Source organism: Chinchilla lanigera, unplaced genomic scaffold (genome assembly GCF_000276665.1).
Source record: "Chinchilla lanigera isolate Chin_1 unplaced genomic scaffold, ChiLan1.0 scaffold00016, whole genome shotgun sequence".
In the NCBI taxonomy this organism is placed as follows: domain Eukaryota; kingdom Metazoa; phylum Chordata; class Mammalia; order Rodentia; family Chinchillidae; genus Chinchilla; species Chinchilla lanigera.
The window spans coordinates 31,536,079-31,556,285 of record NW_004955417.1 but is presented as its reverse complement, the minus strand read 5'-3'; the positions used below and the strand labels follow the sequence as shown (position 1 = coordinate 31,556,285).

General features: G+C 37.4%; 1 protein-coding gene and 1 long non-coding RNA gene across 2 annotated transcripts; one reads left to right on the top strand and one right to left on the bottom strand.

Annotated features, from left to right (window-relative positions):
- The first annotated feature begins 44 nt into the window (after positions 1-44).
- Positions 45-3,614, top strand: LOC106148222. Its single transcript, XR_001233473.1, has 2 exons — positions 45-1,607; positions 2,535-3,614. It is a non-coding gene; the product is annotated as an uncharacterized LOC106148222 (long non-coding RNA).
- Positions 3,615-3,706: 92 nt separating this feature from the next.
- On the bottom strand, positions 3,707-19,666 carry LOC106148221 (isochorismatase domain-containing protein 1-like). The gene is made up of 5 exons (XM_013512865.1): positions 19,606-19,666; positions 17,881-18,025; positions 14,404-14,466; positions 5,477-5,482; positions 3,707-4,288 (listed from the first exon to the last, which is right to left on the bottom strand). The coding sequence occupies exons 1-5, from the start codon at positions 19,635-19,637 to the stop codon at positions 4,205-4,207; spliced, it is 330 nt and encodes a 109-aa protein (XP_013368319.1). The 5' UTR covers positions 19,638-19,666; the 3' UTR covers positions 3,707-4,204.
- Between the last annotated feature and the right edge of the window lie 541 nt (positions 19,667-20,207).

The following is a 20,207-nucleotide window of genomic DNA, read 5'->3' as shown; positions in this document are numbered from 1 at the left end:
GCCATATGATGTTCCATTATGTGTAGATACAGCATTTTCTTCATGCATCTGTTAATGGACATATAGGAAGACACAGAGAAATAGTTCTGTGGCAAATGGGATGGGATCAGGAGGCCAAGAATGGGAAGAAGGGGATGTGAAATGATTTGATGTCATATACCAACTAACCACAAAGAATGCTATCTTTATATGTCACAAACATGAACTAAATAATGATAATAATATTAATAATCATAATGATGAAATGGGGTAAGGAAATCTAGAGCTGCTGGGGGAGTGGTGGATGAGAAGGGAAGAGATATGAGAAGAATCAAAATGTTAAATACATATGCCTGCTCCCTAAGATGAATGGGATCATGTACTTCAAGCATGTCTTAGTTAAAAAGCTTAATATTTAAATACTGACATATTTAGAGATATTTCATACTTTATTGTGCTTCTTAAAGATTTATTGGCAGATATGTTGAAAAATATGTAAAGATGCCTTTGGGGCTGGGAACCAACCAGCATGTTGCAGGATTCTTTAATTTTGAACTCCACATGAACATTTATCTTTGTCGTAGGCTCCAACCAAATGTATTGACACTGCCTAATGTAAGTAGCAATCCATTGCATGCACTTTCATCAGTTAGCCATGGCAATGATTATGTGATTTTGTGAGGGAGAGGAAGTAGGAATACACATGCATCAAGACCTGTACATCTATCAAGTTGCATTAGCAAAGGAAAACGAACATTTTTGCTGTCTGGATCCTGCCATGGCTGTTGGTATACCATACCGCTTGCCAAAACATATTCATAGACCTTGTTTTAGTGCATTGTAGCTGACTATTCCAAAATTCCTTAGGTTTTTTCACTTTATGAAATAATTATTTCTTACAGTTGTGAAACCTAGAAAATCCAGCATCAAGGCACTGGCAACTGAAATATCTAATGTGATATTGTTTACATATGCTGACTTCTACCTCAGTTCTCCCAAGGCAAAGAAGTGAACAAGATGTCTTTGGCCTCTACTTTAGATGCTTTATTATTATTCAGGTTTCTTAACTAATGACACAAATAATTTTCAGACTGCACTTCCACATACCATCACCTTTGGAATGAGGTTTTAAAACATGTATTTTGAGGTACCTAGACATTCAGAACACAGAAACCATTATAAGGTTATATTGTGTGTTGAGTAGTGGATTGCATGATGTTTTATGTGTCGTCCAGCAGACATGCCAATAAAAAATACACACTTAGAAGTATTTTGAGGACAAATTTAAGCAGTCTGTTTCAAATAAATTCAGAAGATACAATGCGATTGTAAATGTCATGAACTGAATTAGGCACAAAATGTTACTAAAGGAAAGACAAGTTTGATCACCACTTATTTTGAGATCCTCAAACTGAATATTAAAAGAAAATGACAGAAAGATTTTTACCAGGCTCATAGCCCATGTTATCAATTCCTGCTGCTTCCCAAGAAGATTAAGCTCTTACAAACATAGCTAAAAATTCTTACAGAGGACAGAAAAAGAATGTTGAAGATGCACTATCTGAGGTCATCAGAGGATCAACATAGAATCTGCAATGTGATGGGGAATTTCAATTTCACAAAAACAGGTCAGTGCAATATATTTCCAAATGCACATCATTTCCCCACTTGCTGCTGCTTTTTAAAAAACGACAGGAGTTTCAGCATTGTCACATATTATTGTTTAACCCAAATACCTGACGTCTATCAAACCAACTCCATTAACTTCTCCACTAATGAGATCTACATTCTCTTGAGTAATATAACCCTATTATTATTTTGCATCTTCCCTTTACCACCTCACAGTTTAGTGTAGTAATGTCTATGCTACTTCTTCCTCTTGCTAATGAAAACATCCCATTAGAGTTTTAAGGGGCATGTTTCACATCTATGGCTTTTCTACATCTTAGAGACCTAATTTGTAATATATTTGCTTAAGGACAGAATTATTTCTTTAGCAAGGATGCCAAAATTTCAAGTCAACATTCAATGCCTTGTAAACATACACTTAGAAAGTGAGTGCATCCAATATGCAAGTCTTGTCCACACATTTTATTTTGAATCTTTCTAAGGATCTTTTAAGGTGCAGTTCTGATTGACTCTGGTTTGATGAACAACCTGAATCTAGAGAATTTTTTAAATGTCTCACTATCTCATAGCTTGGGTTACTGTGGAGAAGCAAAAATGTATGCATATGTTGCAAAATGGTACTTGACCCCTGTAGTGGCCTGTCTGTGCCACCTGAGAGATTTAATTCTTTCATATATTATTCCTTCCTAAAGTTTTTGTGCATTCAACTTCAATATGCTCTCAAGTTCCTACTCAAAATATTGCTTTCTTAACCTGCTGAAATGGGAATAATGGCTTTCTTATTCCAATCAAGAATATGAGTACTTTTATATGTATTTTCCATCCCTGTATCAGAATGTCACTAACTAAAAAGACTCTAAATATAATTGATGTAATATAACTAACTAAAGAGAATCTAAATATAATCTCTACACATTTTAAAATAGGAAATTCCAAGAGTTTGGCCCACAAATGCAGTGTTTCTCTTCTACACCATAAATGAAGGACAGGTAAGCATGTGTGAGATTAAAAAGTAACGGAAAGCTATCCTGATGCTATTTATATGTCATTCTCATGTTGATAATGTCATCGTACTCATCAGAGAAAAGCACTCATATGCTCATCAGATTTTAGAGGACCCTTAGCTCAGTTGTTATCATTACATATTCAGTTTGCAACAGGAATTTTAGGGAACATACTAAATGTCACAAAGGGTTACTGATTCGAAATCTCAGACTTGAGACATTTGCAAACCCACATTACAAGTATGTCTATAGTTAATTTTGAATTTCTACATTAGTATAGACTGAAACCTCAGTTGTTGTCAGTACCCATTTATTGTTTTTTTTCTCAGTCGATTTCATGATAGTGTGATCCAATGAGATTCAATTCTTTGGTATACTTTTTTATTTACTTAAAATAACTTTGTTGTATCACACAAACATATCAAACATCCAAAGCTATAATGACATGGTTGAATGAAAAGAAACAATATGTCTAGGAATCCTCAAAAGGTTTGTACAATGAGTGACTCAGCAGAGCTTTTAATAGATGATGTGCACCTACATGGGAAGTGACTGCAATGCAATATGTGCTTTGATTACTAAGGCATCTTTATGAAGGCCTTGATGGATGTAAGTGCTCTTTGTATAAGAATATTATAGGAAGAGCAATATCATGGAGAACATAATTGCAGAGAAAATGTGTGGATCCAATTCTATGCACATTTAATGTAAACCTCAGTACACTTTTAACTGAAGTATTTGGGTGTAATTCTACTCTCTTCTGCCCTCATTTTGTCTTTCTCTGACCCATGTGCAATGACTCATGAATTGTTCTTCTCTCATCTGATCATTACCTCTATCTCTATTTGTTCTGCAATGGAGAATCTCTTGTGAGTTTATCTCATCATATCCAAAATGTACTTATGCTATTTTGGATCCTATTATGAGATGCCTTTGTCTATGCCCCTCTGCTGTTTGAATTGAAATATTACAAAATAAAGGAAATGTTCTGGCTTATCTCTACCACCTGTGAAGCTCTCTAAGCTCCTTGCCTAGTGAGGGTAGCAGAGTGAAAGTTTGATGGCTGTAGAAAAAGGTGTAGGAATGGAGAATACAGTAGTGGGAAATGGTTTCACTGACAGAAAATTTACAACATGTTTCCTGGCCTCTATGTATACAAATGGCTTGATATCTTCATATACTGAAGGTTTAATAAAGAAAAATTGAGAGATAGAAAAATGTCACTTTCCAAACCCACAAAACTGTCTCCAGGGATATACTAGTGCCCACAGTTAAGAACAGTGTGATACACAGACAGAAATATTCTGAGATATTAGCTGTTATTAAAATCCTCTTTGGAATCTTAAATGTCCAAGGAACTAGACCCTTACATTTGTGAGACAAAGCCAGGTGTGCTATCCTTGAATCAAAACAAGTTCTTCCTTCAGCTTAATGTTATCTATGTTTTCCGACAGAGAAGGCTGGAAAAACTAACAATGCCTTGGTTTTGATGATTATGTATACATTCTCCACTGTGATCAACTAATTAATTCTGTATTACCTGCACATAAAGAAGTTGCTGTGTTTTGAGATTCCAAGATCCAATCTTTTGGTCATTTCCACTTCACTTCTGTCCAAAGCCTTTGATAGTTATTCTGTCTAACATTTATGCAACAGAACCATCGATAAGGGATGAGCTGAAAGAGGCAGTTATTTTGTTAGCCAATAATTTGGAATTCTTGTAAGCTCTTTTCACATATCTGCTGAGATGAGAAAATATAAATGAAGAGTGTTATACCCCCCCCCCAAATGGCAGGGCAGTAGAGACCTGCCTGAAACTTAGGGGGAATGAAGTATACCCCTTTTTCATCCCTACAATCTGGGTTCAAATTACCTAGTGGCATAAACAATTACCTAGGCTTTTACAAGCATAAGAGTGATAATTCTCTCAGACTCTTTATAGTCTACAACAATAGAAAGGAACCCTCAAGCAGAGTAAGCAATTAAACAGGCAAAAAAGGAGGAAACCAACAGCAAGTAAATAACATGGCAATGATAAGCCAATACATATCAGTTATAACAATTAATGGAAATGGCTTCAATTCACCAGTCAAAGGAAACAGACTGGTAGAGTGGATTAAGAAACAAAATCCAATGATGCGCTGTGTACAGGAAATACATTTACTCAAAAGGAAATCCATAGACTGAAAGTCAAAGGATAGAAAACAATTCTCCATGCAACAGGAACCCAGAAATACGCAGGTGTAGTTATTGTGTTTGCAGACAATGTAAATGTCAAATTGAGAACAATTGAAATAGATAAAGAAGGTCACTACATATTTGTTAGGGGAAAACTGCAAGAGGAAGAGATAACAATTGTAAACATGTATTCACCAAGTATCGGAGCACCAAACTATATAACACAAATCTTGACAGACATGAAAACTCATATAATAAATAACACTACTGTAATATGGGACCTAAACACCCTTTTGACTTGAAGAGATATGTAAACTAGACAAAGAATCAGCAAAAAAATAACAGAGCTGAACCAAATCTGTGAACAAATGGGCTTAGTAGATGTATACAGAGTGTTCCACCCCACCACATCAGAATACACATTCTTCTCAGCTGCACATGGGACTTTCTCTAAAATAGACCACATACTAGACCATAGAGCATACCTACCTAAATGCAAAAGAACTGAAATTATCCCATGCATATTATCTGACCACAGTGTAATGAAATTGGAAATTAATGACAAAAGGAACTCCAAAAACTCCATAAACACTTGGAAATTAAATAATAACCTCCTGAACAAACAAGAAATTAAAGAAGAAATTAAAAAATACCTACAAACAAATGAAAATGTAAATACAACTTACCAGAATCTGTGGGATGCAGTGAAAGCAGTCCTCAGGGAGAAATTTATAGTGGTGAACTCACACATAAGGAAAACAGAAAGAGAACAAATAAATAACATAATGCTGCACCTCAAACTTTTAGAAAAAGAAGAACAAGTCAAGCCCAAAGCCCAAAGAAGGGAGGAGATTATAAAGATCAGGGCAGAAATTAATGCAATTGAGATGAAGAAAACCCTACAAAAAATAAATGAAATAAAGAGTTGGTTCTTTGAAAGAATAAATAAACTTATCAAACAAAGAAAGGAAAGAACTCAAATTCATGCAATAAGGAATGAAAAGGACGAAATTACTACAGATCCTACAGAAATTCAAAAGATCATTAAAAACTACTTTGAAAATCTTTACTCTGATAAGATAGACAACCTAGAAGAAATGGTCAGATTCCTAGATATGTACGAACTACCAAAGTTGAATCAAGAAGATATAAAATCCTGAACAACCCAATATCAATTAATGAGATTGAAAACATCATTAAAAAACCTACTGACAATGAAAAATCCAGGCCCTGATGGATTCACAGCAGAATTTTAGAAGAAATTCAGAGCAGATTTAATACCAACACTCCTCAAACTCTTCACTGAAATTGAAAAGGAAGCAATTCTCCCTAACTCATTTCTGGAGGCAAGTATCATACTGATACCAAAACCAGAGAAAAACCCAACTAAGAAAAAGAACTAGAGACCAGCCTCTCGAATGAATACAGATGCAAAGATACTCAATAAAACACTAGCTACTGGAATACAACAAATCATAAAGAAAATCATCCACCATGACCAAGTTAGATTCTTTACAGGAATGCAGGGATGGTTCAATATTCACAAATCAATAAATGTTATATACCATATCAATAGATCCAAAGACAAAAACCACATGATCATCACAGTAGATGCAGAAAATGTGGAAAAGGACATTCTTTAGTTAGAGAAAGCACTGAAGACACACAATGATTTGTTTATTGTTTGTTAGCATTTCTTAAGATAAGGTTTCACTATACAGCCCATACTGGCCTTGAGTTTATGATCCTCTGGACTCTGCCTCCTGAGTACTGGATTACATGTGGAGAAGGACATTCTTTAATTACTCTTTCAATGTATTGCCTCAGGCCTGATCAAGCCATGTGATTGTTTAGTTCTGGAGGAAGTCTAGCAAAAGCATGGGTGGAAAGGATAAGACTGCAAAACCTGTATCCTTGTGGAAAGCTGTGAGGTCAACAATAACTGCTTTACTAAGACATGCCCAAAAAATGATAACATGATTGCTTACTAAGTCAAGTCTCATACTTATGATAATTGAGTTGTATTGTCCTTGCTAAGATGTTTGATATCTGCCCATTTGTACTGCCTACTTCCTTTGTTTTCTCTAAATAAAAGGTGACTGAGATTGGTAATCTAGGCTGCAGTCTGAGAGGTTGTAAGCCCCCTGATCCCAGAATTTTGTCTCTCTTGTTTCCTTGTTTCTTTTACTTTTCTTTTCATCTGAGGGTACCTCATTCTTGGGACCTGTCACCCCTGCACAGAAATGGAATAGAGAACAACAAGAAAAAGCTTTTGACAAAGCCCAACATGCATTCATGATAAAAACCCTACAACAATAGGAATAGATGGACTTTACCTCAATCTGATCAAAGCCATCCATGAAAAACCAACAGCCAACATCATACTAAATGGACAAAAACTGAAAGCTTTTATTTTAAAATCAGGAACAAGATAAGGATGTCCACTGTCACCACTCCTATTCAAATAGTTCTGGAAGCATTAGCCAAGGCAATTAGACAAGAGAGAGAAATAAAAGTAGTAAGAATAGAAAAGGAAGAAGTGAAATTATCACTATTTGCATATGACATGATATACTACATGGAAGACCCCAAAAACTCCACAAAGAGACTCCTTGAATTAATCAACAAATTCAGCAGTGTAGCTGGATACAAAGTCAACCCTCAAAAATCAATAGCGTTCTTGTACACAAACAACAAACAGACTGAGAAAGAAATTAAGGAAACCATATCTTTCACAATAGTATCCAAGAAATTGAAATATTTAGGAATCAATCTAACAAAAGAAGTAAAACATCTATGCAATGAAAACTACAGTACTCTGAAAAAAGAGATAAAAGAGGATTTCAGTAAATGGAAAAATATTCCTTGCTCATGGATAGGAAGAACCAACATTGTGAAAATGGCCATACTACCAGAATTGTTGTACAGATTCAATGCAATTCCCATTAAACTACCATTAGCATACCTCACAGATCTAGAGAAAACATTCTGTAAATTCACCTGGAACCAGAAGAGACACAGAATAGCAAAAGCAATCCTGGGCAAAAAAGACAAGTCAGGAGGAATGACAATGCCTGACCTGAAATTATACTACAAAGCTACTGTAATAAATTCAACATGGTACTGGCTAAAAAACACACTCAGACACCTAATCTTTGACAAAGGGTCCAAACAAACTCACTGGAAGAACGATAGCCTCTTTAATAAATGGTGCTGGAATAATTGGCTTACCACCTGCCCAAGACTGAAAATAGACCCAAGTCTATCACTATGCACCAAACTTAAGTCACAGTGGATCACAGATCTCAACGTTAGAACAGAAATACTAAATCTACTGGAAAAGAAAGTAGGTAGAAGCCTTGAAGACATAGGGGTAGGCAGAGAGTTCATGAGCAAAAACCAAACTGCATGTGAAATACTTCAAAGATTCAACAACTGGGATCTCATTCTACTGAAAAGTTTCTGCACATCTAAAGAAATCAGCAGCAGAGTAAAAACGAAACCCACAAATTGGGAAAAAATTTTAGCTGACTGTCCCTCAGTCAAAGGTCTTCTATCTAGAACTTATAAAGAATTAAAGAACATCAGCCCCCAAATTCAAAGACCCAATCCAAAAATGGGCAGCTGAGATGAATACACACTTCTCAGATAAGGAAATACAAATGGCAAATAAACACATGAGAAAATGTTCAACATCATTAGTCATTTGAGAAATGCAAATTAAAGCAATATTGAGATTTCATCTTACCCCAATAAGAATGGCTAGCATTAAGAAATCAACCAATAACAAATGCTGGCGAGGCTGTGGAGAAATAGGAACCCTTCTCCACTGCTCTTGGGAATGCAGACTGGTGAAACCACTGTGGAAGTCAGTTTGGAGATTCCTCAGCAAACTAGGTCTAGAGGTCCCATTTAATCCAGCCATTCCTCTTCTGGGTATTTTCCCAGAAGAACTGAAAACATCATCTCACAGCAATATATGTGCACTCATGTTTATAGCAGTGCAATTAGTAATTGCTAAATTGTGGAATCAACCCAAATGTACATCCACTGAGGAATGGATTAAAAAAATTGGGGTATTTTTATATAATGAAATATTATTCAGCTATAAAGAAAGATAAACTCGAGGCTTTTATAGGTAAATGGTCACAACTAGAGACCATACTCATAAGTGAAATAGAGCAAGCCTCCATGTGTAAGCAACATATTGTCTCACTAGTATAAAAACCTGAAAGTGTGAATAAAAATTAAGAGGTATGATAGACATTGTACATGAATAACAAAGTCTAGAAAGAGAAATTGGGAAACTGCTTAAAAGTAAAGAGCAACTGGGATGAGGGAAAAGAGAAAAGAAAGAAGGGGAAATTTTATATATATATATTTTATATATATATTATTTATATATATATAGTATTTATATATATTTTATATATATATATAGGATAGCTAACATAGTTGTACTACTGACTTCTATTCCATAGTGAAAGGAACAGTTAATGATTAATTATTTGATCCATCTTGCATGTCTCTATTTGTTTTCTTCTTGCATGTCTCTTGTTTTCATCTTGCATGTCTCTATTTGCTGAGAAGCCACTTTGAAGATAGCAATATGTAATATAACAACCATTGTTAATTTCCTCCCACTTTGTCTGTAATTCAGTACTGCTTGTGTTGCTCCTATGCTATATTATAAATGGACATCTATTTGTTATCACGTTTTCCTTCTTTGGTCATTTTCAATATACTGGTTCTGCCTGTTCAAGAGCAATGAATATCTCCATTTTCTGATACCCCACTTGATCCCTCTTTCAGTCTGTAGGTGTTTCAGTTCTTTTGTGAGGGTGATTCTGAAGCATTTCATTTTCTTGATGCTATTTCAAAAAGAGTGGTTTCCCCAATTTCTCTTCTAGACTTTGTTATTCATGTACCGAAATACTATTTATTATATGTTCAGGGTTGATTTTGTAGCCTGCTATGCTGCCATATTTGGCTCAGAATTCTAGAAATCATTTGATGCAGTTTGAGTTCTTCTATGTACAGTGTGATGTCAACAGCAAATAATAATTTAACTTCTTCCTCTTCTATGCATATTCATTTTCTTTCATCTTCTTATCTAATTGCTCTGGCTAATATTTCCATATCTATATTGAACTATTAAGCTGATACCTTTAGCCACAGGAACAAATTCTAGTTACACAGCAGAATCCACCATATACCAAGAACTTGTATGCAATGATTTTCTCTTTAAATAATTTAAATAATTTTAAATAATTTTTAAAATATTCTTTAAATAATTTAATCTTGTTGCAGGGGAAGAATTAAGAAGGATGGGGCAATGTAGAGAGATTAATGAGGTTCATTATAGTAAGAGCAAAGCTGGAGGGCAAAGGATGATCACCCAAGTTATGGGAAACTGGAAGACATGGGAGGGAAAGAACGGAAAACAGAGGACTATTGAAGTGAACCAGGAAGAGAAGAGACAATGTTTATTCACATGAAAGTATTATAAAATCAACTGAGATAGTTCACAAAAGAGAATAAGAAGACAAGTAGAAAAAAACAAAAAGGAAGGTAATATATCTAAGTCATAAAAGAAAAAGAGAAAAAAGAAAACAAAAATAACCATGCAAAACTCAACTCAACTAAACTAAAAACTAAACTAAGCTAACCAAAAAAAAAAAAAAGACCCTAACTGACAGTAAAAGGAAAACCAATCGAACAGAGACAATAATAAATGTAGTAAAATTTCTCTGGTGTCCCCAGTTCTTTGTTATGCCCAAGTTAGATCCCAGAAATGTGTTGTATACTCCAGCCAAGTTTGCAGTGGGATTTGTGCTGGCTACCAGGTTGATCTTAGCCTCTGAATGTGTGGGCTGGGGCTGACATTCTATTTATGGAGTTCTCCCTGAGTCTTTTGATTATAAAAAAGAATGGTGACCCCACCCACCTGCTTGTGTTCCACATTTCTGTACGCCAAAACACAGTGCTGGTTCACCTCTGGGCTGGTCCAGCTGCATGTGCTGGGTTTTCCTTTATAAGTAACTTGTTTCTATTCTCTAGGAGATTTTAATATTCTGCTCTTGCACTGAATTTGTGGACTCTTGACTATTATGTGCCTTGCTGTGATTTTTTTCTCATCCTGGCTGATTGGGTTTCTATATGCTTCACTTATCTCTATGTGAGATTCTTTTCCCATGGCTGGGAAGTTCTCCTACTATTACTACTCTGAACAGGTTTTTTACAACCTTTTTGTTGTCTTCTGATTTTTTTCATTGATCCCAATTAATTATATTATTCTTCTTTGCATCATCCATGAGTTGTTGGATTAATTTTTCATGGTCCCTTACTACTTTTAAGAAAGTTTTCACCTGATGATTGCCAACCACTGACCTGTCTTTATATTCTGTCTTCACATTGAGTGATTGCTGAATATGCTTTCAAAAGAAATTCTGTTTGTATCTATGGCATCCTATACTTTCCTATGTTGGGCATCCTCATTTCCCTAAGCTCTTCAAGTTTTTTCTGTATCTACTTTAGATTCACTGCTTAGTTCCTTTATTATGGTCCTCATTTCTTTAGTTACCTATGTGATTATTTCTGATCTGTTTGCATATGGGTTTTTAATCATCTGTTTTGTTATTTCTCTTGCTTCCATTTCATAAAATTCAGGTGGAAGTTTTTGATTTCTTCCACCTCAATGCCCTCCGGACTTGTATGAGTGAATTAGGTGTTTTAGATGACATCATTATTTTGTGTTTTTTCATTTTCTATTATTATTTGCATTTGTTTTCCACAGTTAGTCTTGTAAGTTGCTTAATGTAGTTAATTTTATTAGTAATATCAAGACTTCTTTAGGTAGTGACTACTTTTCAAAGCTGTCTTCTAGGTTTAGCTGGCTTTTGGCCTTTGAGTCTGTCTCAGAATCAGACCTCCTCTGTGTATTAGGTGTGAGAAGTTGCAGCCAGTTTGGTGTAACACCCAGTTCTTTGGTACTGGGTATAGTATTATTAATTTTTTGTCTGGTTTTGTTTTGCTTTTTTGAGACAGGATCTCCCTATGTAGTTCAGGCCAGCTTTGAACTCACCATGTACTCATGCTGACCTCCAACTCACAGTGATCCTTCTGCCTCAGCCTCTAAGTGCAGGAATTACAGGCATGCACCACCATGCATGGCTGTAGTATTTCTTATTGCCCCCAGACAGTCTAGGTATTGGCATTCAAGGAGGATCAAATGATCACATCAGCTGTATCACCTTGGCTACCTTAGTAAAATCACTAATAACTACAGTATCAAAAACAAACTAAAAAATGAAAAACCATAATACTTTGTAATCTTTAACCATAGGTACAAGATTTATAGCTATTTAACAGAATCTAAGACAAATCACAAAATTATATAGAGTAGCTATCCTTTCAACAGAGCAATTAACCCCTTTTCAAAATAAAGCAGTATTCAGCCATAGTAAGATGCAGTTAACTATCTATTGATTCATAAAGGTAAATGATACAGGTATGAAAGTATGAAGAAAAAAGAGCAAAAAAGATAGATTATGAATAAAAAGCTGTGGTAGATGTGAGCAATGAGGTAATATTGAATAGGATGTCCACTTAAGGAGTAAAGGGAATTAATGGTAACAGCAACAAAGCCAACCTCCTAAAAGAATGTTAGGTAATAGGGAGTGAGGAAAAAGCTAGATAAAAGAAAATATGAAAAAAGTAATAGAACTAGTTGAGAGAAAGTGAAAAAATAAAAGAGAAGGAGAATAAAAGGGGGGCTATTCAAACATATAAACAAAATGATATTGAAATGGGAGGAAAAAGATAATGTGTGGTTAAATTACAACCTCTGCCAAAAGCACTTGATCTTAGCCAAAAGGTCAAGAAGTGATTGTTAAAAGCAAGAAAAGGTGAAAAATAAAAAAATGTACCAATAATAGAGCAAAAGGTTCTGAGTACAGACTCAAACCAGAGCAGTGTTCCTGCTGTTGATTAAATATCTGAGTTTTCTTGTGATAAACTGCAGGCTCCCAGTAGTGACTCATGTAGGCTTAGGGTCCAATATTGAAGAGTAACAACATTTGCTTGTTTATCTGCTCAGGGTCTGACAATGCATGGCTGGGTTGGGAGAGGGAGCAGCCCCCTGGTCAGTCTCTCCTTGTGTATGCTGGCAAAAATGTTGCAGGCTCTGATGTGCTCTGTTTAGACATGGAACAATGAAGCAAGGGGCTATATATCCAATGTCTGTCCTCTGTGCCATGCAACTTGGACCCCACCAGCTATGTGGGAGCTTCTCTAAATGGCAGTTACTGTGTTGTGTGCAGGCAGTGGCTCTGAATAGTTGTTTTGGGCTGCTTGGACTCTTTTCAACTCCTATGCATATGTTTTGATTGATCTACAAGTCTCTTATTTCAAATTGATTTTTTTGCATAAGAATGTCCCTTACTTTCTTGTAATTACCTGTATTTTGGGTTGATCTTCTCCCAGACTCTCTGACATGACTCCTCCTCTATTCAGCTATTGCTCTCTCACTTATTCAACTCTTGTCTGTCCTCTATTTTATCACTGTTATTAAAGACCAAATAAACTACACCAGTGAAGTGATTCGCCTAAGTTTGTGGGCCCTGTTGGCATTTCTGAAGGTTTTTCCTAATGTCTTGAGCTGACTGACCAATTACACAATACCTGATAACAATCTGGACTTCTGTAGACTCGGAGTCCAATTTCTGTATTTATGGAGTTCCCCTTTAAACTGAGCTGAAAAGCAACAAGGTTTTTATCAAAGCCTTGACTAATAGCCCTGAGTTTCCTTTAGTTCACAAGTTTGGGCATCCCTTGCTGCATACCTGTTAAAATGGCCTTGATATATAACTTTCATTTGGTTTCTCCACCTCCCGTGTTATAATCCTACTCAGGCCTCTTTTGGACACCAAAAAACACAGAAGTTGGATGATTACTAGAGGGTTCAGCTGTGAAAAGCTCATCATTAGCCATGCATATGTAATCTGATGATTAATCTGATAATTCATTTTTGATCTTCAAAACTTTCCAATCTAGTTTTCCATGTGTCATTGTACTGAACTGAGCTGCTTCTACCAGAAAAATCAAAAGAAAACCTTCTTCAACAAATCATGGGGTGGTATGGGTCTATTAGACCCTCTCTTCTGCTTGGATAAACATAAATAAACCAGTTAGCTGAAGCATAAAGGTGGGTCCGATTCCCATTTGACACATTTGCACACATGCACACTACTTGCTGTTCATCATTCCAAGTGGGGTAAACACATAGATTGCTTCCTATATCCCTCCGGGAACTGTACGGAGATGCACAATGGACTACTATCATATTAAGTTCAAATTTACAGTAGAAAAGTAAGAGATGGGCATGCTGAACCCAGTCTTAAGTTTTAACAACAGGGCATGGTAACACTAGGAGATGCCCTAAGAGATCTCCTGCATTCCAAGCATATTCTTCCTTCCCTCCATTGTGAAGTAATTGTCCAATTTCCACCCCGATGATCTGGGTTAATCACCCTTGCCAACACTCTAACTTCTTTTTGAGATTGTTTACTCGAAAGTATGAGGAGATCAAAATGACCAGAGGGGGGAGTCTTACCTTCCAGTTCAACGGTATCATTGCTGTGTTGCCTGGTACAAGCCTTTCCCTCCTGCTTGGGAACTAGAAGCAAAAATTTTCATAGTGGATCACTGGGGCTAATGATGAGTGATATTATTTCCATTTCCATCCCTTGATTCCTGAATCCATGAATACTGACTATGGAAAAGAAAATGTCTTATAATAGATGCTGGCTTGAGACATATACAGCCTTTTGAAGAATCTTGCCCCAGCCCTGCAAGCTAATGCCACCTAGGTAGCACAGTACTAGTGTCTTCAAAAGACCATTCTATCTTTTGATCAATCCAGCCACTTCTGGATAGTGAGGAATATGGTAAGACCAGTGAATTCCTTGAGTATGAGCCTATTATCTCACTTCTTTGGTCATAAAATGAGTTCCTTGATCAGAGACAATGCTGTGTGGAATTCTATAATGGTAAATAAAGCATTCTGTAATTCCAAAGATGGTAGTTTTGGCAGAAGCATTATATGCAGGGAAGGTAAATCCATATCCATAATATGTGTCTATAGCAGTAAGGGCAAAGCATTGACCTTTTCATGATGGAAGTGGTACAATATAACTGATCTGCCACCATGTCACAGGTTAATCACCCTGGAGAATGGTGCCATACCAGGGACTCAGAGTTGGTCTCTGCTCCTGGCATGTTGGGCACTAAGCAGTGAAGTGGCCACATCATCCTTGGTGAGTAAGCGTCCATGTGGCTGAGCCTGTGCATAACCATCCCCGCCACCATGGCCACTCTGTTCATGAGCCCATTGGTCAATGACAGAGTGGACAAAAAAGAGGTTGAGCACTATTGACAGAACAGGTACTCTTATCCACTGATTGTTAAAGTTCTCTTCTGCTGAAGTCACTTTCTGGTGAGCGTTTCTTTTGCATACAAATATTTTTACATCCTTTCCCCACATGGAAAGTATTTATGGAATATACTTTCTGGTGGGCCACATGCCCAAATATCTTTGAAACCAATTTTCAGGTCATATTTGTTCCAAGGTTCTGACTTTCAGACCAGACCATTGGCTACAGCCCATGAATTATATAAAATCATATATCTGGTCATTTCTCCTTCCAGGGAAAATATACTATCATGTGCTTTTCTCAGAGTTATGGACACTGTGAAGATTTCCCTTAACCACTGTCCAGAAATGTCCACAAAAGGGGCTGTTATGGTACACTGTCTACTTGGGGGTAGTGCCAGCATAAAGAGGAGAACCACCTGTAAACCAGACCCTAGCCTAGTCTTCCTCTGACAGCTGATCATATGGTACACATTATGAGGCCATAGGTGCATCCTGGGAAATGAAAAGCAATAGGGCAGGAGAATGAGCCACTGGCATCTGGGCAACTTCTTCCTGTAACTTGCTTGTACCCTCTGGACCTGCTCTGGCTCAATTATGTATATACCATTTCCATTTAAGGATGAACTGTTGCTGTGTATGTCCAACCTTATTATGCAGTGGATTAGATAATACCCAGCTTATGATAGGCAACTCAGGTCACATGGTAACCTGGTGTCCCATGGTCAAGTTTTTTGTTTCCATTAAGGCCCAGGAGCAGGCCAAGTACTGTTTTTTTTTTTTTCTTTAAAGGGAAAGTTGTCTGCACCTGATGGCAGAACCTTGCTTCGAAATCCTAAAAGTCTCCACTGAAATTCACATGTGAGAGCCTGCCAGAGACTCCAAAGAGCATCTCTACCGGCCACCAACACCTCAAGTACCATTGATTCTGCTGGATCATATGGCCCCAGTGGCAGCACTGTCTGCACAGCAGCCTGGATCTTTTGCAGAGCATTTTCTTATTCTAGGCCCACTCAAAATAAGCAGTTTTCCAAGTCATTCAGTAAATGGGCCGGAGTAAAACACCTAAGTAAGGAATCCAAATGCCCAGCAGGCATTGTGCCTCTTTTTCACTGTAGGTAGAACTAGACACAGTACCTTATCTTTTACCTTAGAAGGGATAGCTCTACATGTCCTGCAATGCTGGACTCCTAGAAATTTCACGAGGTAGAAGAATGGGGCTGGAGGGGAGGGGTTGCCCCTCTATCTTTTAGAACAACTCAGCAAAATAAAATTCTGTTTTTTTGTTGGATAACATTATTTCACACATACATCAAACAGGTCAAAAAAAATATAAATAAGTAGCAACTTCATACACAAAAAAAAGGAAAAAAGAAACTTTTATCTTTGGCCTTTTTAACCATCTCATACAAAACAGCTACTTATAGTACAGCTAAATACATACACAAATAAAGTTACTGGAATGCTCGGAATAAGATTGTGTTTTTTGCTGTTGTTTTTGCTTTTCTTTGCAAGGTTTTTCTCTCCTTTGAGATTATCATGAACATGGTCACAGCCCAAGTAATGTTGGAAGTGGGACAGAGAATGCTCTGAAGGCTGGTCTGGTCACCTGTGATCATCAAAACTGGCTGACCCCTAACAACATGTACAAAAATATAAAATGTAAACAAAAATACAAATATTCCTTTTTAAAGTACTTTTAAGAAAAAACGCAAGGCCTTGAAAGTTTTGGTTCCTTTTCTTTCCTGTTGCAAATTTGCACTGTGGTTTTGGTGGGGCGGTGGAGAGCGATGGATCAGCTACTGGGGGGACTACTGGACACTGGTTCTGAAAGAAGGTAAGGAGCACCTGAAGCCTCGCACAGTGGTAACTAAATGCTGGTATGCAAATGATCTAGCTAGTTAAGTGTTACTAACAGCCTCAAAAAGGAACCATTTTTGATTTGACATTTTAATTCTAGTAGACATAAGAATTTGCCTGGGCACACAGTCCTGTCACCTGATGGTGGCTGGATACTGGTCCTTCATGTATGCTTTGCATTGGAAAGCAGACCCAACTTTGGAGCACTTGCCTTATTTAGGTTCTGAATTTCCTTGAATTTTGGGTGGTCTTTGTCAGCAACCAGCTATAGCACAACAGCTTCATTCATGGTAACTATAATCCAAGTTTGAGCAAGATGCTCAAGAACAAACATCTTGTCCATCAAGTTTCTTGATGGGGTGGCATCAGCAACAATATGAACTTTGATACCTCAACCAGCAAGCTCCAGAGCCATCTGTTGGATGTACATATGAGTTTCTACTGCACGTAACACAGCACTCCTGACTCCAGAAAACTCTGCTAATGCTGCTTCTACTTCTGGTAATGCAAGAACTTGCTCTTTGGAAGTACCAGTTTTACACCTGTTTATCAGTTTCTTGAACAGTGCTTCCAACAGTTTTAGGATATTGTTCTGTTACAATAACTGCAATTCCTAAAATCTAGGCACCTAGCCACAATCTTTTCCCACACTTATACTTATCACCAAAATACTTGATGGATGATTGGAGCCTTTCCTGCATATCACAGCAGAAAAATGGTGCTTGAAGGTGTAAGATTTCCCAGGGTAGTGAGCTGGATCTGCCATGGCACGTGGGGCATCTTGCAGGGCTCACTCACCTCAAAGCGCTTGAGCAAGTCCACACACTGGCCCCACTCCTCAGAGAAGAGCAGCACAATGAATTTACAGTGCGTGTCCATCTGGCTACTGTACAGTGTGAGGAACTTCTGAATGGGAAGCTCATAGCCCATGCTATGTGGACACCTATAAGAGATACATGAAGAAAAAGCTGGAGAAGAAGAGCACTGAGATGGTGCCTAAAGGTGCCCAAGTGCCCACTCCACTGCTGCCAAGAATAGCTGTGACCTTGGGCTCTGCCACCACCAGGTTCCCCCCGAACATCTGGTAACATCACTTCTAAAGAGTTTGTTTATATCTGAGAATTTATGTAACTTAAAATAAATCAGTTTTATTGCCACCTGAGGTACTATGGGAAACGTAGTTCAGAAGTGAGCTCAATTCAAAGAGTGCACTGATAAATTGCTCTGCCCCTTTAGCACAGCTGTGCTGCCTGTATTCTATGTGATCAACAGGCCTCATCAGACCATGCTCAGAATCAATCCTACGTCAGAACAGGCAAACCATATATGTTTTAGATTTTGAGACAAAAAAAGCCTCTTATTAATTGCTCTTATAAGAGCAATCTTATATGAGGTGGTTTTTTGTCTCAATAGCTAAAAAATGTAGCTTATTTTTCACCAGTATCAGACATTATAAAAATCATATATATTTTGAAGTCTTTTCATAAATGCTGTGATTATTTGCTCAACATGCTTAGTGAATGCCTAAACTACAATAGGCTACCAGCACTCTTCACTTAATGACCAATGAGTAGGTCACTAAATGAGGAATTGTATATAGTGTAGATTGGACATATATTCAGAACAAGAAAATTGTCAAAGAAAACAACTCTATGACTTTGATTTTATTTGCCTATCTCTTACATACAGTACCGTAATGTATAACCAAACATAAAGCTACAGCACTGTACTACACAGTACAATCAGCAAAAATGGAGTCATGATCTTCATTTCTTTATCTGGTCACTTACCCTTTCCTCTCTGGTCCTGTTCCCCTGCTCTGCGTTTATGCCAGTAAGAACTAAAAAGCTTTGCTCTGCACATATTTTGTGATGTTGCTGTTTGGGGGCCAACCAGCCATGAACTGAATAACACATAAACAATTAGTCCTATGCCAAAAACATATGGAGGCTCTTAACTGAATGACCAAGGTCCTTCATCTCAGTGAATATTTGTAATGAGAAGTGGCAACTGAGATAAATACCAGAAAGTCAGAAAGTGAAATGAACACACCAATCCTTCCCACATGAAAGCACAAACATGTTTAACATCTCAACCATGAAGGAAATGCAAACTGCAACCACAGTGAGGTTCCCCTTTACAATTTAAAGTAGCAAGTGTTGGTAAGGGTGCAGAGAAATGGAACCCTTACACATGCTGGAGCCTTTATGTGAAATATTTTGGCATTTCCTCAAAAAGTTGAATATAGATTTACTATACCACTCAACACTCCCATTCCTAGGTAGATGCCCAAAAGAACAGGAAGCATGTATTCAAATGGAAGTGGGCGTGTTCCTCACATTTGTCAAGGTCATGGCAATACAAAAGTCCCAGCATGAGTTCCAGAAAAGAAAACTGGATCCAAATGGAAAGAAAGAATTTTATCTCTGGAAAGAGATGCGGTGAAAGTGGAAGGGATCTAAGGATTGGCTCTTCACACTGAAACCCCTAAGTTTCCTAACATGGGGGCTCTGTGGTGCTCACCTAGGAGTGAGTCTGCATTGGGCAAAATCCATGGTAGTGTTTCACATAGACTTGCAAATCTGGAAAAGCAATAAGTATTGGAGAAGGTGAGTGAATAAATGAAGGTTACTTCTTCACATGATTGCAGGTGACTTATAACTTTGAAAGTATTGAGAAATAAAGTACTTCTTACAATATCAGTGTCAATATCATGCCGGAAAAGAAACATCAAACTTCACTTTACTGGCTAAGTTGATTAGTGAGCTTTGTCACTGTGGAGACACGGTACCTGATATCCACAACTACACAGCGGGAAGCTCACGTCTGGAGGGTTGCGTTCATGGTGTATGGCCCCAAAACAGCAACATGAAGCACGCGGCAGAGCAAAGCTTTTTAGCTCTTACTGGCATAAGAGCAGAGCAGGGGAACAGTACCAGAGAGGGTAAGTGCCCAGCTAGAGAAACGAAGGTCACACCTCCATGTCCCATGCAGACACACCCACAAGTGTACACCACCAATCTCCTGGGTACATCTCAAAGCCAATCAAGGTGACACTGCACATTAACCGTCATTTACATGACACTGACTATACTGTGTTGTTTGTTAGTATACATGTAGTTCAG